General features: G+C 39.7%; 1 protein-coding gene across 6 annotated transcripts in view; it reads left to right on the plus strand.

Annotated features, from left to right (window-relative positions):
- LOC143281121 (ubiquitin carboxyl-terminal hydrolase 34-like) overlaps positions 1–24,110 on the plus strand; it is a 118,102-nt gene that overhangs the window by 43,666 nt on the left and 50,326 nt on the right. For all 6 annotated transcript variants that reach the window (XM_076586100.1, XM_076586101.1, XM_076586102.1 and 3 more), the window contains 19 exons: positions 833–922; positions 1,578–1,670; positions 2,550–2,632; positions 3,048–3,202; positions 3,567–3,680; positions 4,420–4,605; positions 4,914–5,111; positions 6,589–6,858; positions 7,992–8,180; positions 8,496–8,612; positions 12,404–12,547; positions 18,457–18,531; positions 18,973–19,059; positions 19,709–19,873; positions 20,840–20,916; positions 21,201–21,244; positions 22,210–22,334; positions 23,054–23,221; positions 23,797–23,898. In XM_076586100.1, the coding sequence (XP_076442215.1) occupies positions 833–922; positions 1,578–1,670; positions 2,550–2,632; positions 3,048–3,202; positions 3,567–3,680; positions 4,420–4,605; positions 4,914–5,111; positions 6,589–6,858; positions 7,992–8,180; positions 8,496–8,612; positions 12,404–12,547; positions 18,457–18,531; positions 18,973–19,059; positions 19,709–19,873; positions 20,840–20,916; positions 21,201–21,244; positions 22,210–22,334; positions 23,054–23,221; positions 23,797–23,898 (2,482 nt within the window). The remainder of the gene's footprint in view (positions 1–832; positions 923–1,577; positions 1,671–2,549; positions 2,633–3,047; positions 3,203–3,566; positions 3,681–4,419; positions 4,606–4,913; positions 5,112–6,588; positions 6,859–7,991; positions 8,181–8,495; positions 8,613–12,403; positions 12,548–18,456; positions 18,532–18,972; positions 19,060–19,708; positions 19,874–20,839; positions 20,917–21,200; positions 21,245–22,209; positions 22,335–23,053; positions 23,222–23,796; positions 23,899–24,110) is intronic.

Here is a 24,110-nt window from a genome sequence, read left to right on the forward strand (position 1 = left end):
GACTTATGCCTAAGACTGCTTTCTTTATGATTGACAACAATTACAGTTTTCAGGCATAGTTCAGTTGGCATAAGTCTACTGCTAATAATGGTAATGAAATCCGACCAAAGATTATCAGAATTACACAAACATGCACAAAGAATACTGTCCTAAGATCCACAAGAAATTATTGAATAGATATTATGGTGTGCTGGTCCTCAGAACCAGTGCTAAATTTCATAAGATTTGTATCTCTGATTTTTTATTTATTGTTTTTGTTGTTGTTGTCTTATATTCAGTATAACATCAGTCAATAAAAACATGTAGCATTGTGTTGATTGAGTTATATTTGTGACATAGTAGTGATGAAGAATAAATATTTTCTTTGTTTTTAACTGTAATGTAATGCATTTTTTTCACCCAATGGAGGACTGAAGGAATAAATGAAACCATCTAATGCTTTATTTTAATATCCTTGTTGTTTCAGATCACATGGAAAGACGTGTATAGATTAACTCTCGACCTGTTTTTTTCATCCCTTGTTTAGTTAAATGCTGTGGTTTCATTTTGTTATTCAGTGGCTTACTTAGTAATACCAGATACATGAAACAAAATGTTTTCATTTGAATTTGATATTCATTTGAATCTGTATATTGATAACATAGTTTCAGTATTGTATTTCAGTATTGTAAAGCACTTTGAGCTCTCTTTAAGGGAGGAAAGCGCTCAACAAATGTCCATTATTATTATTATTATATTCAGAATTATGCTAGCTTCCTTGAGAGTACTATTAAGAAAACTTGCAAATGTGTTTCAGAATTGTTTTAGCATTCTTTTTTTTCCTATCCACCAGGACCATCCTAATATCCTTGAGGCTGCTGCCAAAGTTGTTCGGGTCTTTCCAGAATTACCGTGGCAGTTCTGAGATCCACAACATCACCAGGTAAGTTTTAGATAATTTCTTATGCCACATCCATCTGTTGTGTTTTAGCAAAATATGTTGAAAATGGTGTATGTTACAGCTAAGTGATCATGTATGATTGTGAATGTCAAAAATTAGATAAGCAGCTTATAGATAATATCACTGAAGATTTTGAAGACTCATGTCTCTCTCTCTCTCTCTCTCTCTCTCTCTCTCTCTCTCTCTCTCTCTCTATATATATATATATATATATATATATGTATGTATGTATGTATATATACATATAGATATGTAGATATATATACTCACCTTTTTTTTTTTCTTTTTTTTTTTTGTTGTTGTTGTTTGTTTGTTTTTTTTGTTTTTTTTTGTTGTTTTTTTTGTCAATGACTGCTTTTTTCTGGAGAAAGAGGACAATAATAGTTAAATGTTGTGGAATTATAGCTGTGTAGAAATCTTGCTACTCGACGGAGTTCTTTATTATAGCACACGCAAGAAACATGTTGATAAATTAAGGGAAAAGTTCATCTATTTATATTGCTTTTACTTTTTGTTCTCTGCATACTCCTGTTGTCTTTTATGCATAACAAGATGATATTTCATTGGATTAGAAGTTTTTGTTACCATAAATAGGGACATGATGATGAGTTATGTCAATTGTTTTAAATGTATGCAGGTGGGCCGAGTCTGAACTGAGGCTGATGCATCACTTCTTTGAAGATGTGATTCATTTCTCACAAACGAGGAATCCAAACGACACAAATGGCTTGTGAGTTGTTTTTGTTTTGCTTGCTTTAAGACAAAGCATCACATAAAAAACAATTTTAATTACACATACTTAACCGTGACCCAACTAGTGCAGACTCCGGCAATTATTTCACTACACATACTTTACCATGACCCACTAGTGCAGACTCTGGCAGGGAGACCGATTCCTGTCCTGTGCAAACTACTATCCGCCGATGCGGAGAAAACGAAAGTATCTACGGCTGATAACCTCCCGGAAGTAGGTTACCTCCCCTCTGTAAAAACAACAACTTTGATATATGTGTGTGAAGAAATAACATAGCAGTCTGAGAACTGAACTCCTGTGCTAGTATACTGTCTGTAAAGGATACAGATTAAAAGAACATACATGCTTATAACCTGCACACTGCTTCACCCCATTTTTCTTTACTCCCATTCATGAATTTTTGCACTTTGAAAGTATGAATAATTTATGGATGTCAACTGAAACCATATTGTAACTTGAAATTTAAGGTTTATATTTTTTATGACATTTATTTTAACTTATGCTCATTTGATGTTTCTTTTCACTTACCCACCAACATCAAGTGCCTGTCGGCTCACAAAATCATTCAGCTCTGTTCCTGGAATAATATGTGAAACTTCAAAGTTGTGAAGTTACAACCAACGCCCCTCCCCTATCCATTGATGTATTCTGACCTTGTGTCCATTTGTGTCTTATATGCTATAAGACTGTTGGATTTCTTTATCATGTGTATGGTTTTTTGACATGTGAATATGCATATGCATGTTTATTTTTCCTTTTTTTTCTCCCTTATTGTACAAAAATGAATACGCACATTTGTTGTATATTTGATTTTTAATACATTGATTCGCTTTGCTTAAATAATTTTGTGAACAGGCATAGCTACAGAGAAGAAGTGCAAGTGCGCCTCAGTTTCCTGACAATGATGTTTGCTAACACCAACACTCCTGATACATTCAGTAAGTATTTGAACCTCAGTAGATCATCAGCTTACATGGTACATGAAAATTCATGTTTTTAATTGTGTGTGTAAAGTCTTTATACCAGCATTGCACTAGGTCATTAGTAACCCTTCAGGTAGGAAGGCTTTAGAGTTTTCTCATTTGCTGCTGAACTTGGGAAAAGAATTTACTGCAGTTTCATTTCCATCTGAAAGTCTTTCAGCCAGCTAAAAGCAAGGAGTGAAAAATAAAGTGCTGGAAAGGCTTGATCTGAAAACTCCCTCATGAAGTGATAAGAGATAAAAAATAGAAATTTTAAAAAAGTCACCTGTCTCCCGTTCATATTTGAGATGTCAGGAAATGTGATGCTTGTGACTCCTTCAGCCTAACATGCTCAGGTGCTGTTTGATGTACTTCGTTGTGTTCGCTGCAGGGATGAACGAGGAACAAGTGGACATCCTGTGGAACTGTCTGGCAGAGAATCCATCCTCATCTGATGATTGCCTTCAGTGGTTCTTCAACCAGGCCAAGAGCAAGGAACATCATGCCATGGGTCTGGAACTCTTCCGCCATATCTTCCTGGAAAAGGTGACCCCAGTCACAAAGACTAGACAACCTCTTCATTTATTTTCTTTTTCTTTTTTTTCTTTTTGTTGTTGTAGTTTGTTTTTGTTTCCGTACTAGACCCCCATTCTTGAAAGTATATTGATGAAATATTAGTGTTGAAACTGCATGTTTTCAAATAGGATGATTTTCTTGCAGAAACCACCTAAGCATTTGCAAGTCTATGTCTGAGCGTATGTCATTCGTATCTCATGTTGAGGAGGGAAAAAGTTGAAACTTACTGGATAGTCATTTTAATCTGTTATGCTTTTTTTGTTGTCATTTTGTTACACATTTTCTTTTGAATTCAGTTGTCTTCATTTGTTTTGCTTTGCTGTCCTGTGAACAGATTCCGCGCCTGAACCCAGAGAACATGACGATGATCGGCCTGAACCTGTTCCAGCACCTGTCTCACCTCACACGCATTTCCATCACACCACAGACACCACTATCTGAAGATCAGGTGATGCTGTGCTTTCAGGGTGGATTGATTTTTTTTTTAGTTATACACCTTGCTAGTTGACTCAGTCTGTGTATGTGTGGTACTTCATGGTATTATCTGGAAGACCAAGAGTTATGGGAGTGAAGTGGAACAGTCCTGATCCAATTACAGAGTCAGTTTTGTCGCTGATGTTGGTGTTTTCCTTTGCAAGAAAAAAAAGGAGTGCAGAACACTGATCAAGATAAGTTAAGGAAATTTCAAGACTACTTTTTATTTCAGAAAATCCCTTGGGTGTGCATGAAAATGTTACAAGTTTCTTGTAACAAAAAATAAACGTTAAAACATGTTTCAATCAATTAAGTAAGACAAAGGCTTACAACTTCAAGCAGACATTGCTTGGTGCTAAGCACAATATGCATTCAGATGAAATAAGGCCAGACACTGCTGTATGAACTGATTAACTTTTTTCCTCCGATTGATTATCAAGTCTTTTATTTTTTTATTGAATTTGGTCAGCAGTAAGGCATGATACTGAGTTATTGATAAATATTGCTTGCAGGAAAGCACAACAGGAGAATGTTAGAGTTGAGGAGATCATTGCAGCTTGAGCTGTGAAAAGTTACCCACTGCCATGGATTTTTTTTAATCTGTAGAATGGTTGTTGCATGGATTTTGAAAGATGACTTTGTGACACGCAGATTCCAGTGACATGATTACTGCATGAGTTTTGAAAGGTGGCTCTGTGATGTCTGACTTTCAGATCTGCGGGATGGACCAGCTGTGGGAGATCGCCCTGCAGGCCACAAACCAGGAGGTGAGCATGTCGGCTACCCAGTACCTCAACAGCTACTTCCTCAACTACGGGGGCGGCACTCTGGAACGAGAGGAGCTCTTCATACAGCGCTGCATGAGCAACCTCATGACAGCCCTCGCCAGCTTGAGACAGGTCCGCAAACTTTTTATTGTGCTGTATTATTAATGGCTACTGTGTTTTTTGTGTGTGTGTGTTTTGTTGGGTTTTTTTTTTTGTTTGTTGGTTGTTGTTTTTTGAGGAAATTGTGTGACTTTCCAAATGAAGAAAGTATTGAAAGAAAATTGTGACGCCGACACATGTTAAGTAGTAAGAAATGCACATGCAGTTACTATTCTCTTTAAAACTGTTTTCAGTATTTATAATCTGCCTTTCCTATTGGATTCTGTTTCCTTCTTCCTTTAGTTTGTTGCACGTTTATTTTGTCATTCTTTTTGCAAAAGGGGCCTGCTGTGTACATTCAGCGGATCCACAGAGGATTGATCTTGCTGAAGAACCACCTGGAGCTGTTCAGCCGAAGGTACGCGTTTCACCTGCGTACGTTGCGCCTGGATGGTGTGGGTATGACACCCCATCAAGCGCCGTCCTCTGGAAAATGTGTAATCCGTCTCTTGCTGCAGCCAACAGGAATAACAGAAAAGGTATACTTGTAATGTAATCAGGGTATATTGGTGGTGTCTTGTGTTTGAAATTTGTTGACTTTCGTTTTCCTAAACAAGGTACTTTTGTGTGCAGAATGCAAGGTTATTCAACTAAACTGACCTTTTTTTTTTCTCCAAAGATGTTTCTGTGTGCAGAATTAAGTGGGCAATACAGGATCTATCTGCATGTGACATAGAAAAAGTCTTGTTCTTTTAATGGAAATGCAATAAAAGGCTTGGAGCATATATGGTGCTTAAAATGTATCAGATCAGAATGTGTTATAAACATGCATTGTTTAAGTAAAATAAGAAATTGTGGTTTCATGTATTAATATAGCTTTGTAGTTATCTCTGTATGCTTATGTATGTTTACTTGTTTGCATAGATTTATGTGATGCAACATGTGAAAACCTGGCTTACGTCACTGCCAGCTATTCTTAGCTGTGCACAAAAAACATGTCATTTGGGTCAAGATAACGAAAATCCAAATTTTTACAAATTTCTCATCTCTAAAAGTCTTATCTTTGCTGTCAGTAAGTATTTTAGCATAAAACTGCTGAAACTAGTATTTTAATGTTTTCAGGTGCATGCACTGTTGGTACTGCTGCACACATCACTAAAGTTGCAATGTTCAGTACATTTGACTCAAGGCTTTTCTGAAATTCCGTCGCTGATGATGTGACAATACACTTCATGACTGCTGTTAGTAAACATTATTTTGATCTGGGATTCAAAGCCGAAGTTCAAAAGCTTCATCATCATTACAGGAAATACTTTTTGTTAAAACACAAAAATGGCCTTTGTCTCTCATTTGACCATTCTCTGTCACCATTGACTGCTCTCTCATGGCATGACGTCACTTTTCCACTCTCCATTCTTGACTTCGTTTGAATACGGAAAGAAAATATGAATTTTCCTGTGTTTTTTTCCAACTATAAATTAGTTAAATCTGAATCTTTTGACACCACATACAAATTCGTGATATTTCTTGTTCTAAAATTACAAGCAGCAAATGTATGGTTTTTTCATGTGCTGATTTCTCATTTGTTCTTTTTGAGCACACCAGTTTTGAAAATAATTATTTGAAAAAAAGTATGATAGATCAGTTTTGTTTTTTCTGTGTTCATCTGTGATTTTTAAACTTTCTGAAAGTACATAAATGTCAAAAAAGATTAATTTTGACTAAAGCCAGGTTTTCACATGCTGTGTCTCGCACGTGCACACACACACTCAAACACACACACACACACACACACATATATATATATAGAGAGAGAGGTGTGTATGTGTGTACAGCTGTGTTTGGTTACAGATACGTGTGTGTTGACTTGTATAATGACTTATTGACATTAATGTGTAAGGTTTTTTGTTGTTGTTTTTTTTATTCTTTATTTTCTCCCTGCATGTCGGATCAGTCACTGAAATAATCTTTGTTCTGGCACTCTGTGCTCAGTTGAGTTACATCTGCTCCCTGCAGACACAGATAGATATGCAGGCAACGGATCTGGTGTCCGAGTTGAGAGCAGAGGTGACACGATGGTGGGAGATACTTCAGCGGCAACAGCAGCAGCAGCGGCAGCGCCTTAGTGAGCTGCCAGCAGGCCACCCAGCCCACAGCAGCCCCATCTCTCCGATTCTGGGGGCTATGCTGGGTGATGGCCCCATCCGCATGATCTTTCTGGGACAGGAGCTGACTGTTGATGTGGATGACAAAACCTTGGGAGAGATGCAGCTCAAGGACAACCAGGCAAGTGTAGGGCTTGGGGTGGTGTGGAGTTAAGTCATGTATCAAGCTTCGGTTGTATACGCAACGTAGTTCATGGGTAAATGTGTGCATTGAGGAACTGTGTGTGAAGTGCGGATTTTTTTTAATGTTATTTTTACTCCTGGTTATTTACATGGGTGATTGCAAAGGGTTTGAATTAGTTATAAATCTCATGGGCAGAAAAGAACCCATGGACAATAGAGAAAAAAAAAAAAGACTTTGTTCCACTGTTTTTAAAATGATTGATGTTTTGGACATTTGAGTTACTACCTGAGTTTCATTGATACCAGTTGTGTACACTTCAGTGACTGTGCACACTCTTGTGTGTGTGTGCGTGTTTGTTTGTGTGGATGGGTTGGGGGCTATTGATCGGTGACTGGATGGGTCTGTATATACACAGTGGAGTGATGGCCTAGAGGTAACGCGTCCGCCTAGGAAGCGAGAGAATCTGAGTGCGCTGGTTCAAATCACAGCTCAGCCACTGATATTTTCTCTCCCTCCACTAGACCTTGGAGTGGTGGTCTGGACGCTAGTCATTTGGAAGAGACGATAAACCAAGGTCCTGTGTGCAGCAATCACTTAGCGCATGTCAAAGAACCCACGGCAACAAAAGGGGTTGTCCCAGGCAAAATTCTGTAGAAAAATCCACTTCGATAGGAAAAACAAATAAAACTGCACGCAGGAAAAAAAGAAAAATGGGGTGGTGCTGTATTGTACTGATGTGCTCTCCCTGGGGAGAGCAGCCTGAATTTCACACAGAGAAATCTGTTGTGACAAAAAAAAGAAATACAACACAATACAATATGGATGGATGGATACATGTGTATAGTATATTATCGGATGATTTTTTTTTTTTTTTTTTGTTTTTTGTTATATGCTTGCCTTTTCAGTTGTTAGACTTTTTTCATTTGTTAGCACAATCCCTTGTCTTTCCAGTTTTAGTTGGGTGATTATTTTCCATCCTGTTTCTGAGAGTGGAAAGACAGAATGTTTACTCCATTTTTAAAACTTTTGAATGAATAAAGAAAAGCAGTCATGGGGGTGCGGGGAGGGAGGAAGATGGGTGGGAAAACGTCCCAAAATATAACCTTGACTCCGTGCAACCATGTGCGCAGCTGGTGTTTGTGTCGGTGGGAGCAAGCCGACCTCCCAAGAAGCAGGATGGGTCGGTTCCGTCCTCATGCCTGCCAGCCCCTGACCGCGTCAGGATGCCCCTGGCCCTGCTGACGCAGGAGCCCCACTTTGGACACCTCTTCACCCTGCTTGAAAAGCTCAGCCATGCTGGCTCTGAAATGGAAAACCTGGTCAGTGCTTCTGTGCAGTGAATTCTTGAGTTTGAAATTGATTTTTGTTGTTTGCTGTTGTCACGGTTAAATGCTGCTTTTGTTTGTAACTGGATTTATTGTTTGTTTGTTGTTTTTTTGCAGTGGTTGGTATCTAGATACAGAATGAGAAAAAAGAGTTCAAAATACTTATTAATCAGAACAGTCGTGCTTGGTATATGGATAAAGAATGAGAAAAAACAGTTCCAAATACTTAAGAATCAGAACAGGTGTGTTGATAAGAAAAGAAAAAGAGAAGAAAAAAGGTTTTACAGCTCCATTTTCCTTTCTCTACAGGATGCACAGGAGCGCGCACGACTTCAGGCAGAAGCCCGTCGTCTGTCCCGTGTGGTGTGGGAGCTCCTTATGATGCTGCCCACAAGTCCCTCACACCTGCAGGGTTTCACTCAACAGGTATGAAAAAAAACCAAAAAAACCCCAGCAAAGGTACATACAGCACCTTGAAAAATGCTGAGTATTAGTTGTTGAACCCTTTTGTTGGCTCATGTGTAAACAAGTGAATCTATAGAATAACCCTGCTCTTCTTTTTCTGTTTATAATGGAGTTGTTTGAATCTGTGGAATAAACCTGTTCTCTGAGCATTAGTTTTTGAACTTTTTGTTGGTTCATGTGTAAACGATGGAATAACCCTGTTCTTGTCTGTTTTTAATCAAGTTTTTTGAATCTATGGAATAACCCTGCAGAATATCCTGACTTGTCACACTTACGCTCTTTCATGTTTTGACCACAAAAAAGCCACGCTCTTTGGTTATTGGTCATAGACGTTTTTCTTTTTCTTTTTTAACCACTTTTGGGTAAAAGTTGCATTACATTGTATTGTATTACTCTTCAGTCAACAGATAACTGGCTGCTCTTAGAGCTGGCCTTTGTCTCTGAGAGAAAAGATGACGAGTAAGGAGTCAGAGTTGGTTTTAAGTACGGAACAGTACAACTGTCTTGATGATTTTTGGTTTTTGTTTTGTTCATTCATTTATTTTATTTTCTGTCTTTCCACTGTCTGCACCCTTTCAGTGGCATAAACCTATTCAGGTCCCCTTGAATCCTGGAAACATCAGAATCAGGATTCTTCGCAGCAGTCTCCAAACCAGATGTCAAGAAAGACCAGAAAGAGTTCAAGTCTGTGCTTGTTATTTTGTATATGTCATGTGTTCAAATTCAAGATGAAGGAGTTTCTTCCTCAGTTGGCTTTTAAAATATGCATGTGTGAATGTGTGAGAGGGTGAGAGAGCTCATCACCGACTTGATACAAAATTGGAAGATAGGTTTAATTACACAGAGTTTTTCTCAAGATGTTTTTAAACATGCATGTGTGAGAGGGGGAGAGAGCTTATCACAGACTTTACACATAATTAGAAAATAGGTTTAATTACACATACTGTACCGTGACCCACTAGTGCAGACTCCAACAGGGGTGTAAATTAGGATGACATTTCCAGACTTCAAGATATAGGAAAAGAAAGATTAATCTCCTGCAGAGTTTGCTGTTGATGTTAAGAATTGTTGCAACACCCTCTGTAGGGACTACCGTAAAGTTTGGTCTATTGAGCGCACTGGTATATAAGCCACACCCACTAAATTTTGGAAAAAATTGAACTTTATACGTACATAAGCCGCACCGGTTAATAAGCCGCATTTATTTCCAGTACCAGAACACATACTGATACTAAGAAAAGCTGTCGATACTGTAGGTTATGAAATAAACACAAGCGGGAACAACACAAAGAAAAGCAAGCAAAAATACTGCTAGTGCCACAAAAAAATAATGAATAAACACAACGAAAATAAGATCCATAATTTAGGGATAGTCACATTTATTCAACATCATCCTGCTCACTGAATCCACTAAAATCTTCATCTTCAGTGTCCGAGTTGAAAAGAACCAGCACAGCTTCCTCCGCCATCTTGTCACTGACTTAGCCTCGCTTTCACTTCATGAAGGTGGAGGTCGCTGCTGGTTCGTCGCTTGCACTGTCGTCTGCTAGGTTGATCACCTTCAATTTGAAGGCTGCATCATAGGCATAACGTCGCGTTTTTTGGCATGATGAGTGTCGCGTGCAACTTTTCAACCAAAAGTTATGGCCAACTCTCTCACGCTCTCTCACCTTCATCCAAACAAAAGCCCGAAATAAACAAATACGAAAAATTTACTCTGGACTCTGGTGTAGCCTTGGGGAAACACGTCCACCAGTGACGCTCGAGCTCCCCAGACGGAAGACGGCCACTCAAACAGCAGGATTAAGTTGGGTCTCCACACAGGGAGAGTGGAGCTCCCTACGACAAAAACCTAGAATCCGTGGCTAAGTTCTGGTGAACTATCCACAACCTTGGTATGATTCAGCTGCCGCCCACCATTTCAGGGCGGAAGGGGAATCACAATAGCACTACATTACATTATCATGGACAGTGACTCATTCACTCCCCTTAAGTCCCATCACGGTTTACAGGTAAGGCAGTCTGAATATAATTGAACGGTTTTCCAGTCTTTCTACAAAATATTAATTCAGCCAACAGCTGAAATGTTCAGGTTTAACTCCAATTTAACAATTATTTCCTGAAATAATTTTGTGAAGTAATTCACAAATCTACTGAAAATAATCCCCCAAACAAATGTAGGCTAGACCTGTATTTCACTGTTTCCACATTCAGAACTGGGAGAAATAGACCAAGTAATTCTAGCACATCAAACTGAGAATATGTGAGGTAATATGAAATTGTAAATTTAGAGTGAAAGTAATACCGAATTAGAGAACAAGAATCAAACACTCAAGCAAAAAACCGCATGTCACTTTCAAGTAAACTGGTAACATTCCAGACTAGGAAATAACTGTCTACGACGAAAATAAGAAATTAAACACATTTAACGTCAGACAGGTAACCAACACGTGAAGAGCAAAACCGACTAGTAATACAGGTATGTATATTTTTGGACGGTTGTACAACAAATACTACAAATTGCAAGATCCTTTTACCAATGCAATGACTCTAAAATAAATGAATAAATACCTCAGCGGTTTCTGAACTCCGGCCAAAATACTGGCTGAGCGTCTCTGTCTATAGGACCCTACACCGTTGTAGACCTGGCCAAGTGTCTTGCTCCACTGACTAATGGTGCTGGTTTTCCAAACTAAGAAAACTTCCCATAGCTCACAAATCGGAAATCTGCACGTCATGCTTTCCAGTGCAACACGTGCATTCCATAGACTTCCTTAGCTACATGGAGCACGCGGGAGAGCTACAAGGAGAGGGGGTCTACCATAACTGGCAGCGTTCACACACACGCACACACAACCCTCCTTGTCCGTGACAATGAGGGTGTACGCTTGAGCAGAGTAGAACTGAATGCTGATCTGAAGGCTTTAATGTGTGCGGATTTGATTTATAAAACATGAACAGTTAGCACACTATCCTGAAGCTCATCCAAAAATTCATGGACAGAAATCATGATTTTGGTGAGTTGAAGGGCAGCTAAGAATAGACGAGAACGTGACACTAGGATTGTTAAAATCCGCAAATAAGCCGCATCATTGTATAAGTCACAGAGGTTGAAGCTGGGGTAAAAAGTCGCGGCTTATAGACCGAACTTTACAGTAGCTTTTTAAAAAAAAATTTTTTATTGTGTTAAAATGTGTATATATGTGTGTGTGACTGTGATCTTACATGTTTGGGTTTCTTTTGATTTTGAGGCTGATGTGTGAAGAGCAAGAGTGAGATTGTCAGTTCTAATTGTATTTATTTTATGAATTTATTTGTAATTTTCTGTTCAGCTTTGATATATTTTGGGATGGTGAATGATTCTCAATGTAATGATTTGTTGTGAATGTTTATCAATAACTTTTCTTGAAATGTTTTCATTTTGTATTTTTCATTTTTGAATCATAATGTTTTTTAAAAGAATAAAATAAAATATGTTTAAAAAAAGAAAAGAAAAAGAAACAGAAATTCTCTTTCATATCTATCATGTGTAATCCTTTGGAAGTTTTCTTGCTGCAACTTAAGACAATTTTCCCATGTGTGAATTGTTACCTTACTTCCTCACATCAGTGCTGGAGTTAAAGACATTCATCATTGATCTTGTATAATCCTTTAAAAAGTTTTCTTGGTACAACCGGGATGATTTATCCATGTGTGAACTGTCATCTTCTCGATGTACAGCAGTTACAGAAAGCTGTGTTGACTGTTGGCAGAGTGTGGATCCAAGCAGTGGGGACGCCAGCAGCAAGGTGGACTGGGACAGGCTGCTGCCCCCTGACAGTCCCCATCGTCTGTACTACTCCCTGCAGATCTTGGAGCAGCTGGCCTACGGGAAGCCTCCAAGCAAGAAAACGCTGGTCAGTGCATTCTGTCCTCAAGTGCTTGTACAGTTTAGGTGACATAGCACTTATAATGTTTCTTAATCTCTGTCAGTGCATTTAGTTGTTGTATTCAACCATTTGTGCAGTTTGGGTGACATATCACTAAAATGTTTACAAGTCTCTGGTCAGTGCATTGAGAGTTGTGTTGTCTTCAAGCATGTGTACAGTCTGGGTGATGTATCACTTGCAATGTTTCCCAATCTGGACAGTACATTGGGAGTTGTGTTGTCTTCAAGCATGCATACAGTTTGATTGATTTATCACTTGTAATGTTTCCCAATCTGGTCAGAGCATTGAGAGTTGTGTGGTCTTCAAGCATGCGTACAGTTTGATTGATTTATCACTTCTAATGTTTCCCAATCTGGTCAGAGCATTGAGAGTTGTGTTGTCTTCAAGCGTGTGTATAGTCTGGGTGATTTATCACTTGTAATGTTTCCCAATCTGGTCAGTACATTGAGAGTTGTGTTGTCTTCAAGCATGTGTACAGTCTGGGTGATGTATCACTTGCAATGTTTCCCAATCTGGTCAGAGCATTGAGAGTTGTGTTGTCTTCAAGCGTGTGTACAGTCTGGGTGATGTATCACTTGCAATGTTTCCCAATCTGGTCAGAGCATTGAGAGTTGTGTTGTCTTCAAGCGTTTGTACAGTCTGGGTGATGTATCACTTGTGTTGTTTACTACACTGTGGTCAGTGCATTGACATTCTTTTATGTCTTCAAGTGCAAGTAAAGTTTGGGTGCTGTATCACTTCTGGCTTTTCCTGTACTTATGCAAATGACTGCTTCATCAGGCATGAGATTTTTCTGACAACAGTTGGATTTCTGACCGAAAATAGGCTCCAGAGGCCATTTTTGAGATTCGTGTAAATCTGTTGAGAAAATTGACAGAGTGGGGGGATGAGGTTTTTTCCCCCAGCCGACAAACGTTGCATGATCGTTGTCCAACCAATCAACAAGACAGACCCACAGCGTTTGCCAAAATGTCTCATGTTAGGATAAGCGAACCAATTGAGAATAAGTGTTCCGTTGCTCCTCTGTCATCATTCAGCTTATCCGTATTCGGTTGTGATTACACGACTTCCGCTCGCAGACTTCGCGACTTGTTAAGATACCTGATTTCGACGATCATCGTCAATCATGACAAAATGAGAAAACTTGCAAGGGAAAAGAAGATTTTTGCAGCAGAGATCGATAAAAGAGTGAAAAATAAGTAGATCTGTCTGGCAAGATGAGACTGTGAAAACTGATGTGAAGAACAAAAAATTTTACGGGTAGACGCCATTCACAAAATCGACGCTGCGGGCAAGGCCAAGTGGTGATTAGTGTCAGATTGTATGGGTGCATCTCTTCAGTCTAGGCACGGAAATCTGTTTTAAGATTTACGACAAAAACAGACTGTCCGTTTTTTGGAAGAAAGAAAGGAAAGCAGATGGGCCATTCTGTATTGTTTGCCGATGACCTGTCAAATATGGAAATGGAATGCTCTTTCAAAAGTGTCGTTTGTTGACCCCTTGAGAGGGGATCCAGTGTCTTGTCAGAGCGCCAAAATCAAAGTCAAAAGGTTTCCGGACGGTAAATTGAAGTTGTCAAAATGCCGATAACAGAAGGCAACCCTGCATGGCACGCATTGATATCACTATGAAAAGCAAATTACAAACACATGCACACATGCACATACATGCAGGCGATCACACACACACACAGACATGCGAATGTGCACACACACACTCGCGCACACATACACACACAAACGTGCGCGCACACACAGATCTATACACAGATCTATACACGCTGGTGTGTGCGATCTCCATTCCTATCAAGCCACAAGGGCCATGGGTACATGTGCTTGATCCTCTGTTCATTCAGCAAAAGCTGCAAAGGTTTGCCACATGCACAAGTAACATTGTTGCAATTGAAACAGAAACTTTGTAGCAGTTGAGGTCAGTGCTTTTTCTGACACAGCTGCCCTGGGCACAGACAGTTCATGGCAAGTCAGTTTATTTAGATCTGAGATCCATAGCTAGATTACCAAAGGTACACACGCACAGACACAGAGCTGAATTGAATACGTGCGTGCACACATACACACACACACACATTCACACTCTCACTTTGAAAAACAAAATCACATGAATGCACTCATGAAAACACATATTCTGTTTTTTATTTTCTCTCTCTCCTTCACACTCACACATGTGCACACATATGAGCGCTTACACAGAGCTTAATAATATGCACATGCACGTGCACACACACACACACACTCTCGCACACTAATACACACACAGAGTTTAATTGAAAACACACACACACACACACACACACACACACACACACACACACAGAATTGTAATTAAAGCAATGCACATACATGCACACATATAAACTTACACTTTTTCCTCCCACCTTCCCCCCTCTCTGTCTCTTTGTTTGTCCATCTCTCCCTCTTTCTGTCTCTGTCTGTCTCTCAATGTCTGTCTCTCTCTCTCTTTCCCGCATATACACACAGAGTTGTATTGAAAACACTCATCTCTCTCTCTCTGTGTCTCACACACACACACACACACACACACACACACACACACACACACACACACACATGGAGAGAGATCTATTGAATTTGAAAGCAATGCATACACATGCACAAATACAACTTGCATTCTTTCTTCCCACCCCCGCCCCCACCCCCACTCTTTTTTTCTCTCTGTCTGTCTGTCTCTCTCTCTCTTGTTTACACACATTTGAATTGAAACCACACATATACATATGTGTGTGCACACACTCGCTCTCTTGCTTTCTCTCTCTCTCTCTCTCTCTCTCTCTCTCCCCCCCTCACACAGAGTTCACACACACACACAGAGTCCAGGCTGGGGAACTCGCAGCGGATCCCCTATTTTCAGCGGAAGAGCAGTTGATTTCAGAGGAAAAAAATCATCCCCCCCCCCAACCTCTTACGCCCCCTCCTCTGTAGACTTAACTTTCATGATTTGCTGAGGTTCCCCTGCCCTCTGAGTCTCTCCCACCAGTGGTGGCAATTCTGGCATTGAGCCAAGACACTGACCATTAGCTCAAGCTAAGAATCCCTGACAGCTGAAAGTGATATCAGTCACATACCAACACCCTCCTCCCTCCTCTCCTTCCCCTTCCCCTTCCCCTTCCCCTTCCCCATTTCCTTCCTCAATAAACACACATGCCTGTCAGTGAAACAGACTACAAATGTAGAGACTAGATGGTCAGTTATATTGGTACTGTGCAAACTTGTGTGCAAGTACATTTTCCTTGAAAACACCATGCACACACACACACACACACACACACACACACACACACACACACACACACACAGGAGATGCCCCCCAAAACCTCTTGAAAAACACTAATTGCATTTTTGGCCAAGGGGCTTTGCCCCCCTGGACCCTACCAGGGGCCTAAAGCAGCCCCTGGTCCCTGGTCATGTTTCAGAGGAAACTCTCTTTGACAATTTCCCAGTCTTTCTCACACACACACACACACATACACACACACACACACACACACACACATTCTCACTCGCTCACTCACTCACACAAAGAGTTTAACACACACACAGTTGCAGTGCATATACATGCACACATACAAACTTTTACTCTTTCCTCCCATGTCCACCTCCACACCCCTTCTCAGTCTCTTTGTCTATCTGTCTCTCTTTCACTGTCTGTCTGTCTCTCTGTCACATACACACAGAGTTGCATTGAAAACACACACACACACATACACACACACACACATGAGACAAGATTTTGAAAATTATGTCCCCAAGGCTGATTTTTACAGGTTTGAAAGCAAAAACACTTCAGTTTAGGAAGAATTTGACAGATTTTTGTCTTCTATGGTTTGGAATACCTCAGAGGCATTGGCGGCCCTCAAGTGCAGAATTTATGGTTTGAAATTGAGAAAAACCCTCAGCTTCAGGGGGCTTGGCTTGGCCCCCAGGCCCCACCAGGGGCTTTGCCCCATGGACCCATACTGGGGGCCGCAGAAGGCCCACAGGACCCCACCTTTCAGACTCCATCATAATTTCCCAATCTCACGCATGTTCATTTGAATCACACTCTATAAACCTTGATTTTTTGTTCAGTTCTAGTTCTTGTCCAAGTCCCCCACAAGTGAAGGCTAGGATATTGCCCTCTTTAATAAGTATAAAGAAGTCCGGCCTCTTCTGAAGAAACCCAACCTTGACGCAAACATTTTGAAAAACTATCGACCAGTTTCTAATCTTCCATTCTTGTCCAAACTCCTTGAAAAAGCTGTCCTCAAGCAGCTCAACAACCACCAGCAATCTCATCCACCAATTTCAGTCTGCCAGTCGCGCTGACCACAGCACTGAAACCACTTTCCTCCACATTCTGAACAATCTACTGATAGCATCCAGCTCAGGAAAAATTTCCCATCTCACTCTTCTTGTCAGCCGCCTTTGACACGATAGACCATTCAATCCTTCTTTCCCGTCTTCATTTTACTTTTGGTATCAACGGCACTGTTCTAAACTGGTTCAAATCTTATCTCACTGATCGATTCCAGTCTGTCATTGTTGATCATTTCCAATCTGAACCCGTTAAAATCGAACATGGAGTCCCACAGAGATCTGTTTTAGGCCCAGTGCTCTTCACACTGTACACTGCTCCTCTTGCTGAAATTATCAACTGCCATAATATCAGTCATCATTCTTATGCTGATGACACTCAACTCCAGAAGAGTGATACCCCTGAAAAATTGTTGTTGTTCTTGCAAGAAACATCCAACTCCTTCCTGGACATTCAAAACTGGATGACTCGAAATAAGTTACAACTGAACACGGACAAAACTGAAGCAATGATCATAGGAACTAAACAAAAACAGTCTTCCATCACAATTGACACAATCAAACTTGGCAGTACATCCATCCCTCTTTCCACGTCAGTCAGGAACCTCAGTGTTGTCCTTGACAATACATTGTCCATGCAAAAATTTATCAGTCAGACATGTCAGTCCTGCTACTGTCAACTGCGGCGCATCAGTGTCGTCTGGAAATATCTGTCCACTGACGCAACATCTAGACTTGTCATTTCTCTCATTCTCTCTCGCTTTGACTACTGTAACTCTCTATTGTCTGGTTTGCCTGCTTCATCCATTCAGTCCCTTCAGCGCTTACAAAACTCTGCTGCCCGACTCGTCCTCAGAAAGAAAAGATCTGAGCACATCACTCTTCTTTTGCAACATCTCCACTGGCTCCCTGTCTCACACTGAATAAAGTACAAGATCAGCACTCTATGTTATAGATGTATTCACAAAACTGCCCCTTCCTATCTCTGTGGCTGCCTTCACCTCTACACTCCATCTTGCTCACTACGATAGGCTTCAGATCCACTCTGTTTACGCATAACCAGATTCAAACATTCGACTGTTGGCCGCCGTTCTTTCTCTGTCTCTGGACTTTGCGATTGGAATGAACTTCCTCTTTCGCTTCGTCAAGTCTCCACACTCAGCTCTTTCAAGTCTGGCCTTAAAACCCACCTCTTCCAAAAATAGTCTCCCTTGCCTGCCCTTCCTTGTCTTTAGTTTCTACAGTTTTAGAGTTATGCATGCGTGTGAATGACTGGTGCGAAAGCGCTTTGATTTGTCTCTGCACAAGATTCAGCGCTATATAAATACCATTATTATTATTATTAATCATTATTATTATTATTATTATTAAGTAGAAAAAGTGACATGCTCTTTCAGCTTCTACCTGAAACATTTTATTGGAAAGTATCTCCTGTTATGGACGAATATTGAGTACGACTGTTTCAAATTAGGTCACATCCCACAATGAAATCTTGCTGAAGCAATAGAAGTTATTGTGACACAGTGAAGTGACTGTGTTGGACAGATGCCAGCAGCTGGGGGAGACATGTTGGCCTTTGCTTCAGAGGGAACCTCAGGCTCCAATGAGTGGAAGACCAAGGTAAGTAGAGCGGATAGGAAGAAGTGGAGTGTGGAGTGATTGGGTCGGCTGGCCATAGTCAGCAGCTCAAGAAATACAGTACCCCTTGATTGCTTGAGATCTTTAGAGGACAAGAAGGATTTATAAAACGGTTTTTTAAAGTTGTTTTTATTTGTAACTTGTCTTGTGCTGTCAGCTTTTTATGAGATCGACAAATAAAATTGCATTGCAAAGAGCACATCATTATAAAGTCACACGGGCTAGCAAATTACGTGTATACAAATGAAGAAAACAGATGGCTACATCTGCTTGTATTTGAAAATAAAGACCAGTTAGATACAAAAATAGACAGGTGCCCTTTTTAAAGCAGAGGATTGTAAAAAAGTGCAAGAAGAGAAACTAATCTTCCCTTTATGATATATGTTTTTACTGATGTTTTACTGATATAAAACGTGTTTGCAGTTCGTGTCAAAAGGAGGTGTTGCCCACTTGCTGAATATCGTGATGAGCGGGGCGTTACAGCCACATGAAGGAGACTCCTGGAGTCAGGTTAGTGTCAGTTCATCAGATGCTGGCTTGTGATGTTATAGCTCGGAAGAGGAAAGCATGGTGAAAACAGCAAAAAAAGTATAACGTTTCTGTACAGTTATATTTGACATTTCAGTGATTCTCACCCATCCTTAGAGATATGATAAATAATTGGTGCTTGAATTTCGACTCTGTTAAAAGTGTTAATGGATAGTCTGTTAGTTTCTTCATGGATGTGTTGTACAAAATGATCAGTATTTGACAGAAGCACAACAGTTTTTGGGAATGGTAAATCATTTGTGACAGTTGGGTTTATCCTTTTAAGATCTTTGATCAAGAAATGAGTTTGTCATCGCTGTAGTTTAATTCTAACTGCCCTGTTAGTTTAATCCTGTTTCTCACCCTCTTCCCACAATACATGAGGAATAACAGAATGGTCTCTCCTATTTCCTGAGGTTGCTTCATCTTTTGTTTTGATAATAGATATATTTTACATTAAATCGTTACATGAAGCAGTCAGCTGTTAAATCTAACATATTTATATAATATACTAATCGAATGGCAGAATGTGAAGAGAAGAATGGATACCACAAAAAAAGGGGGGAGTGCATGGGAGGGGGAGATTGCTTAGTTGCACAGTTTTGGTGATGGTGACAGTGTCATTTTTCAGTGGAATCAAGAGTGCCTGGCCTACCTGCTGCGCATCATCACCCAGTTTTCTGTGGAGCCCCAGGACAAAGATTCTGTTGTGGAAGACATGGAGACCCAGGACAGTCCTCGCAAGAAACTGCGTCGTCTTCGTGAAGAGAAAGTGGTCATCCTGAGGCTGATGCAGGTATGTTTTGTTTTCACCTACTTCTTCAGGCACACTTTTAAGCTTCAACCTATCCTCATATGTGAACGATTGTACATTTGTGTTCTTCAGTGTGTGACATTTTCTTGTATGTGTGCTCATAAATGAATGACTGTGTGGTCATATTTTTGAAGGCATATTATAGGATCAGTCATTACTTTGTCAACCAATTACTACACAGGTGCAAGTTGGCATATTCATCACTTAACTCTCTCCGGATGAAGGAATGCATGAGCATTCCTACATAAAATGTATTTGGTTTCAGACGACGGAATGGAATAGCATTTTCCAGAAATAAAAAATCCATCACGCACTCTACATGTTATTTTGTGATTAGCCAAGCAGAGTGCGCTATTCTGGGTCACTCCACAATTGAATGGTATGATTGGCCAGCCTGCCATGTGTGGACCGTCTCGCACACACGCTGACAAAGTCACTGACCGGTCGTCTGCTCGCATGCCAGCCTGTTAGCAAAGCAGGCTCTTCTCAAAATGTTGTGGAGCGAACAAGGCAGCGACGGCAATGTTTTAGTGTTGCGGAAGTACTTGAAATGCTACAAACTGAAGGGTCGGACATTGAAGAGGTGGATGATGACGAAGAAGAAAGTGAATTTAATGCAGAAAGCGAGCATGGGTATGGTGATTCGGGGTGAAAAATTGGCATTATTTTCTACATATGGCAAAACTGTTAAAATAAGATGCGAAATTTGATTTTTTTTTTTTTTAATATGTAATAGCTCAACACGTAATAAACCAGTTCTGAAAGTTTCATTTTCTTACTCTGTATTTTGTATTTTTTGTAATTTTTTTCCAAACCCTCACAAATGGGCCGTCAGTGGGGAAAAGCAAGGGAGAAAACTTGTCATCCCGAGTGAGTTAAGCCATACTCATCAGCGCCTTTGTCATGATTGCTTATTTTGACAGTACTCCTCTTTGTGAAATGTTTCAGTCAACAATGGACATGCTGAATGTTGAAGAGCTGCTGAAGATTCTCATGAAGATCCTGTATGAAGCTGCCTATCCAGCGTAAGTGTCTGTCCACAGATTTTATACCTCTCTCATTGTCTCTGCTCTTTTCCTCTGAAATCCTTTATGGTTTTCTTGAACAGGTTTTCCATTAATCATTGTTTTGATTTACAAGTGTTTTTATTGTGAGTGTGTAATACTTTATTGTTGTTATCAAAAGTAATAACATAAACAGTGAAAGCTGTGTACGTCAAGATGGTATTTTGACCTGAGGTTCAATCTGTTCACAAATTATAAATGATTTTACATGAACATTGCGGTGTATGCTATGGTGTTCTTTGCAGTGATCTGAACCAGCTGTACCTGTGCTCGTGGGGAAGAGCTGAGGGTGAGTTTCAGCTTTAGTTACAAGACCATTAAATAGTTACTTTCACACAGTAAAAAATACTTTTATGGAATGAATAGATGTAAACCATATTTAATTACACATACTTAACCGTGATCCAACTAGTGCAGGGGTCTGACATTCCTGTCCTGTGCAAACTACTACCATATTTATCATTGTTACTTGATTTTATAGAGTTGACAGAATATATTTAAAGTAACTCTTATAGAGTGAATAAAATCAGGTTTATCATAGTTCTTAGTTTTATAAAGCTGACAGAATAGATATAGAGCATAATTATTTACCTTCATTACTTTTACTGAGGTAGCACAACTATCAGATGTACATCTCAAAAACGTGTTTGGCATACATATGAACTGGACGGTAAAGATGATCTTGTATCCTTTTACTTTTGAAGAATCACATGAACTGTAAATTCTGGTCTATAATGTATACAAGGTGCACCCCCAAAATAAGTAGATAAAATTCATGAAAAATCATACAGTAATGCAGTCATGTATCAGGTTCAGTCTTATTACACAGCTTACTGTACAAGAGCAGGGTAGATTGAATTTACTTATGATATCTGAAAACTTTGCTTTTTTCCTAATACCAATTTCTTAATTGGCTTAGTATTTTAGCTTGTACTATTCTGTGATATGATAGAAATGCTCATTCTGTTGTTTGATTTTATCCACCTTTAAGACACGCTAGTGTGTAAAGGTGCTGGGGTCAGGGTTGAGGAAAAACGTCAGCATATTGTCAGAAAAAAAAAAAAAAAGGAATATAGATACTGATTACTAGTAGTAGTTGAAAATGGAAGTGATTGTGGCAAGTGTTGACAAGCAGAAAATGGTAGCAAGGACTGGGACAACACTTTCTTTCTTAATTGTGCATGTGTGTGTATTATTATACTTGATTGTGCTTTTTGCAGTCAGTACATTTGAGTACGTATTGACTTGTTTCAGTTGTGAGCACGGCCCTGTCGTTGCTGGTCTCTGTGGCCTACTCTAGTCCGGAGGTCCATGAGCTGCAGTCAGCCACTCCTGACCTGACTGCCTGGCTGAAAAGGCTTACTCTGGTCGCCCCTGAGGTAAGGCAGTGAAACTGAGGTGATCACTTGAATTTTGTGTATCCAGATTGCTTAATTTAGGTAGTCTAATTTCCTGTTTCTCTGCCTGTCATTCTCCAACTGACCCATATTTTCTTTATTTCTTTTTTTTGGGGTGGGGGTTAAGTTTGTTTTCTTTTATGATAAATGTGAATATATATCTAAATATTCATTTACTCCATGCATGTGTATGAGTTTGTGTTTGTTCATATGTTTGCTCACACATGCATGTGTGTGTGCTTGCACGCACTCAAGTGCGTGTGGCTGCGTGTGTGCATATGCCTGTTTGAATGTACATTAAAATTCCTGTATGCATTGTGTTTGTGTATGTGTGTGTGTGTAGTTTGCTTGTCACATTTTGGTGTGTATACATACCATTGTAATGTGTTGTGTAAAAAAATTTTTTTTAAAGTGTTTTGAAATCACCAAGAGCAGATTTCTGGATTGTGTGCTATATAGGTATTCATTATTATTATTTGTGTTTTCTTAAAAGAAAGAAAAGCAGATTTTAAAACTGTGAAACTAAAACAACACTGGGATCAGGAAATATTTGCAAAAGGAGCAACTGGTTTAAACTCTACCACTTTATTTTAGACTTGTCTTTGTTGACTTTTTTTTATATCTATCATCATTTTTCTTCTTCTTTTTTTTTTTTTCTTTTTCACTTGTCATATATGAACTGTGGCACTTTATTTCATCAGCCATACGTGCGGAAGGAAGCAGCGATGGGTCTGTATCGCCTGTGTCTGGGTCACACAGCGGATGGTGACCAAAACCAGATGGGCCGACACTACCTGGTGCCCATCCTGTCCTGCATGCTCACCTTTCTGTCTGACGCCATACAGTTCAAACCAGAAAGACACAGTGAGGTCAGTGAAAGCTTTGTGTGTTATTAATGAAAATTAAAGAGAAAAAAGGGTTGATGAAAAAGCATTACTTGTTGAATATATATTGGTTCGTACATCACTTTAAAAAGCAACCAGTATGTGCAGTTTTAGTGTTTTAACTTACCTTTTAAGCTGAAATATTGATAATTGTTTGTAACATGCTTTTTCTTCTTCATTCGCAATTTGTAACATGCTTGAAATAAATTCCAGTTTTCATCTCACTGAATGCATAGTTTCCATTGTCAGGTTCTTTCAGACTTTGTCGTATGTTTGCTCATTGATTTCTTGTGAGTTTGCAGTATATTTATTTTGATCTCTATGAATATCATTCTTGAAAGGGATTGTTCTTTTTCTTCTTCCTGTATTAAAAATTGGCAGTATCAGTGAAATGGACTGATGTGTAGGCTGGTGCAAAAAGCCAAACAACCAGAGCATTCGACTATCTAAGTAACCTGTAATTATGGAGAAACATTTTTGCAATTTCCTTATTTGTTGAGTCTAGAATGCTTATAATGTTGTCAGAATAGCATGTATTGAAGTGCTGTTGTGTGGAACAGATTGCAGGCAAGGAGCCCTTTGGTCCAGGATGCCGTGACTACTTCTGGCTGCTGTGTCGACTGGTGGAGGGCTACAGTAAACAGCAAACTGCTGGGGACCAGGTCAGATCAGTGTGATGATGATGATGTCGAAGCTATATAGCGCAGTTCACTACTTTCAAGAGCAGGCTCACCATGCTTTACAGTGAAGACATATGTATTATTTCAAAAGTATAGTGATAAAAATGAGACAGAACGATTTACCATCCACATATCATTCACTGCACCAAAAAAAAAAAAAAAAGGGGGGGGGGGTGTGGTGTGGTGTGGGGGGA

Source organism: Babylonia areolata, chromosome 4, assembly GCF_041734735.1.
Source record: "Babylonia areolata isolate BAREFJ2019XMU chromosome 4, ASM4173473v1, whole genome shotgun sequence".
Lineage (NCBI taxonomy): Eukaryota > Metazoa > Mollusca > Gastropoda > Neogastropoda > Buccinidae > Babylonia > Babylonia areolata.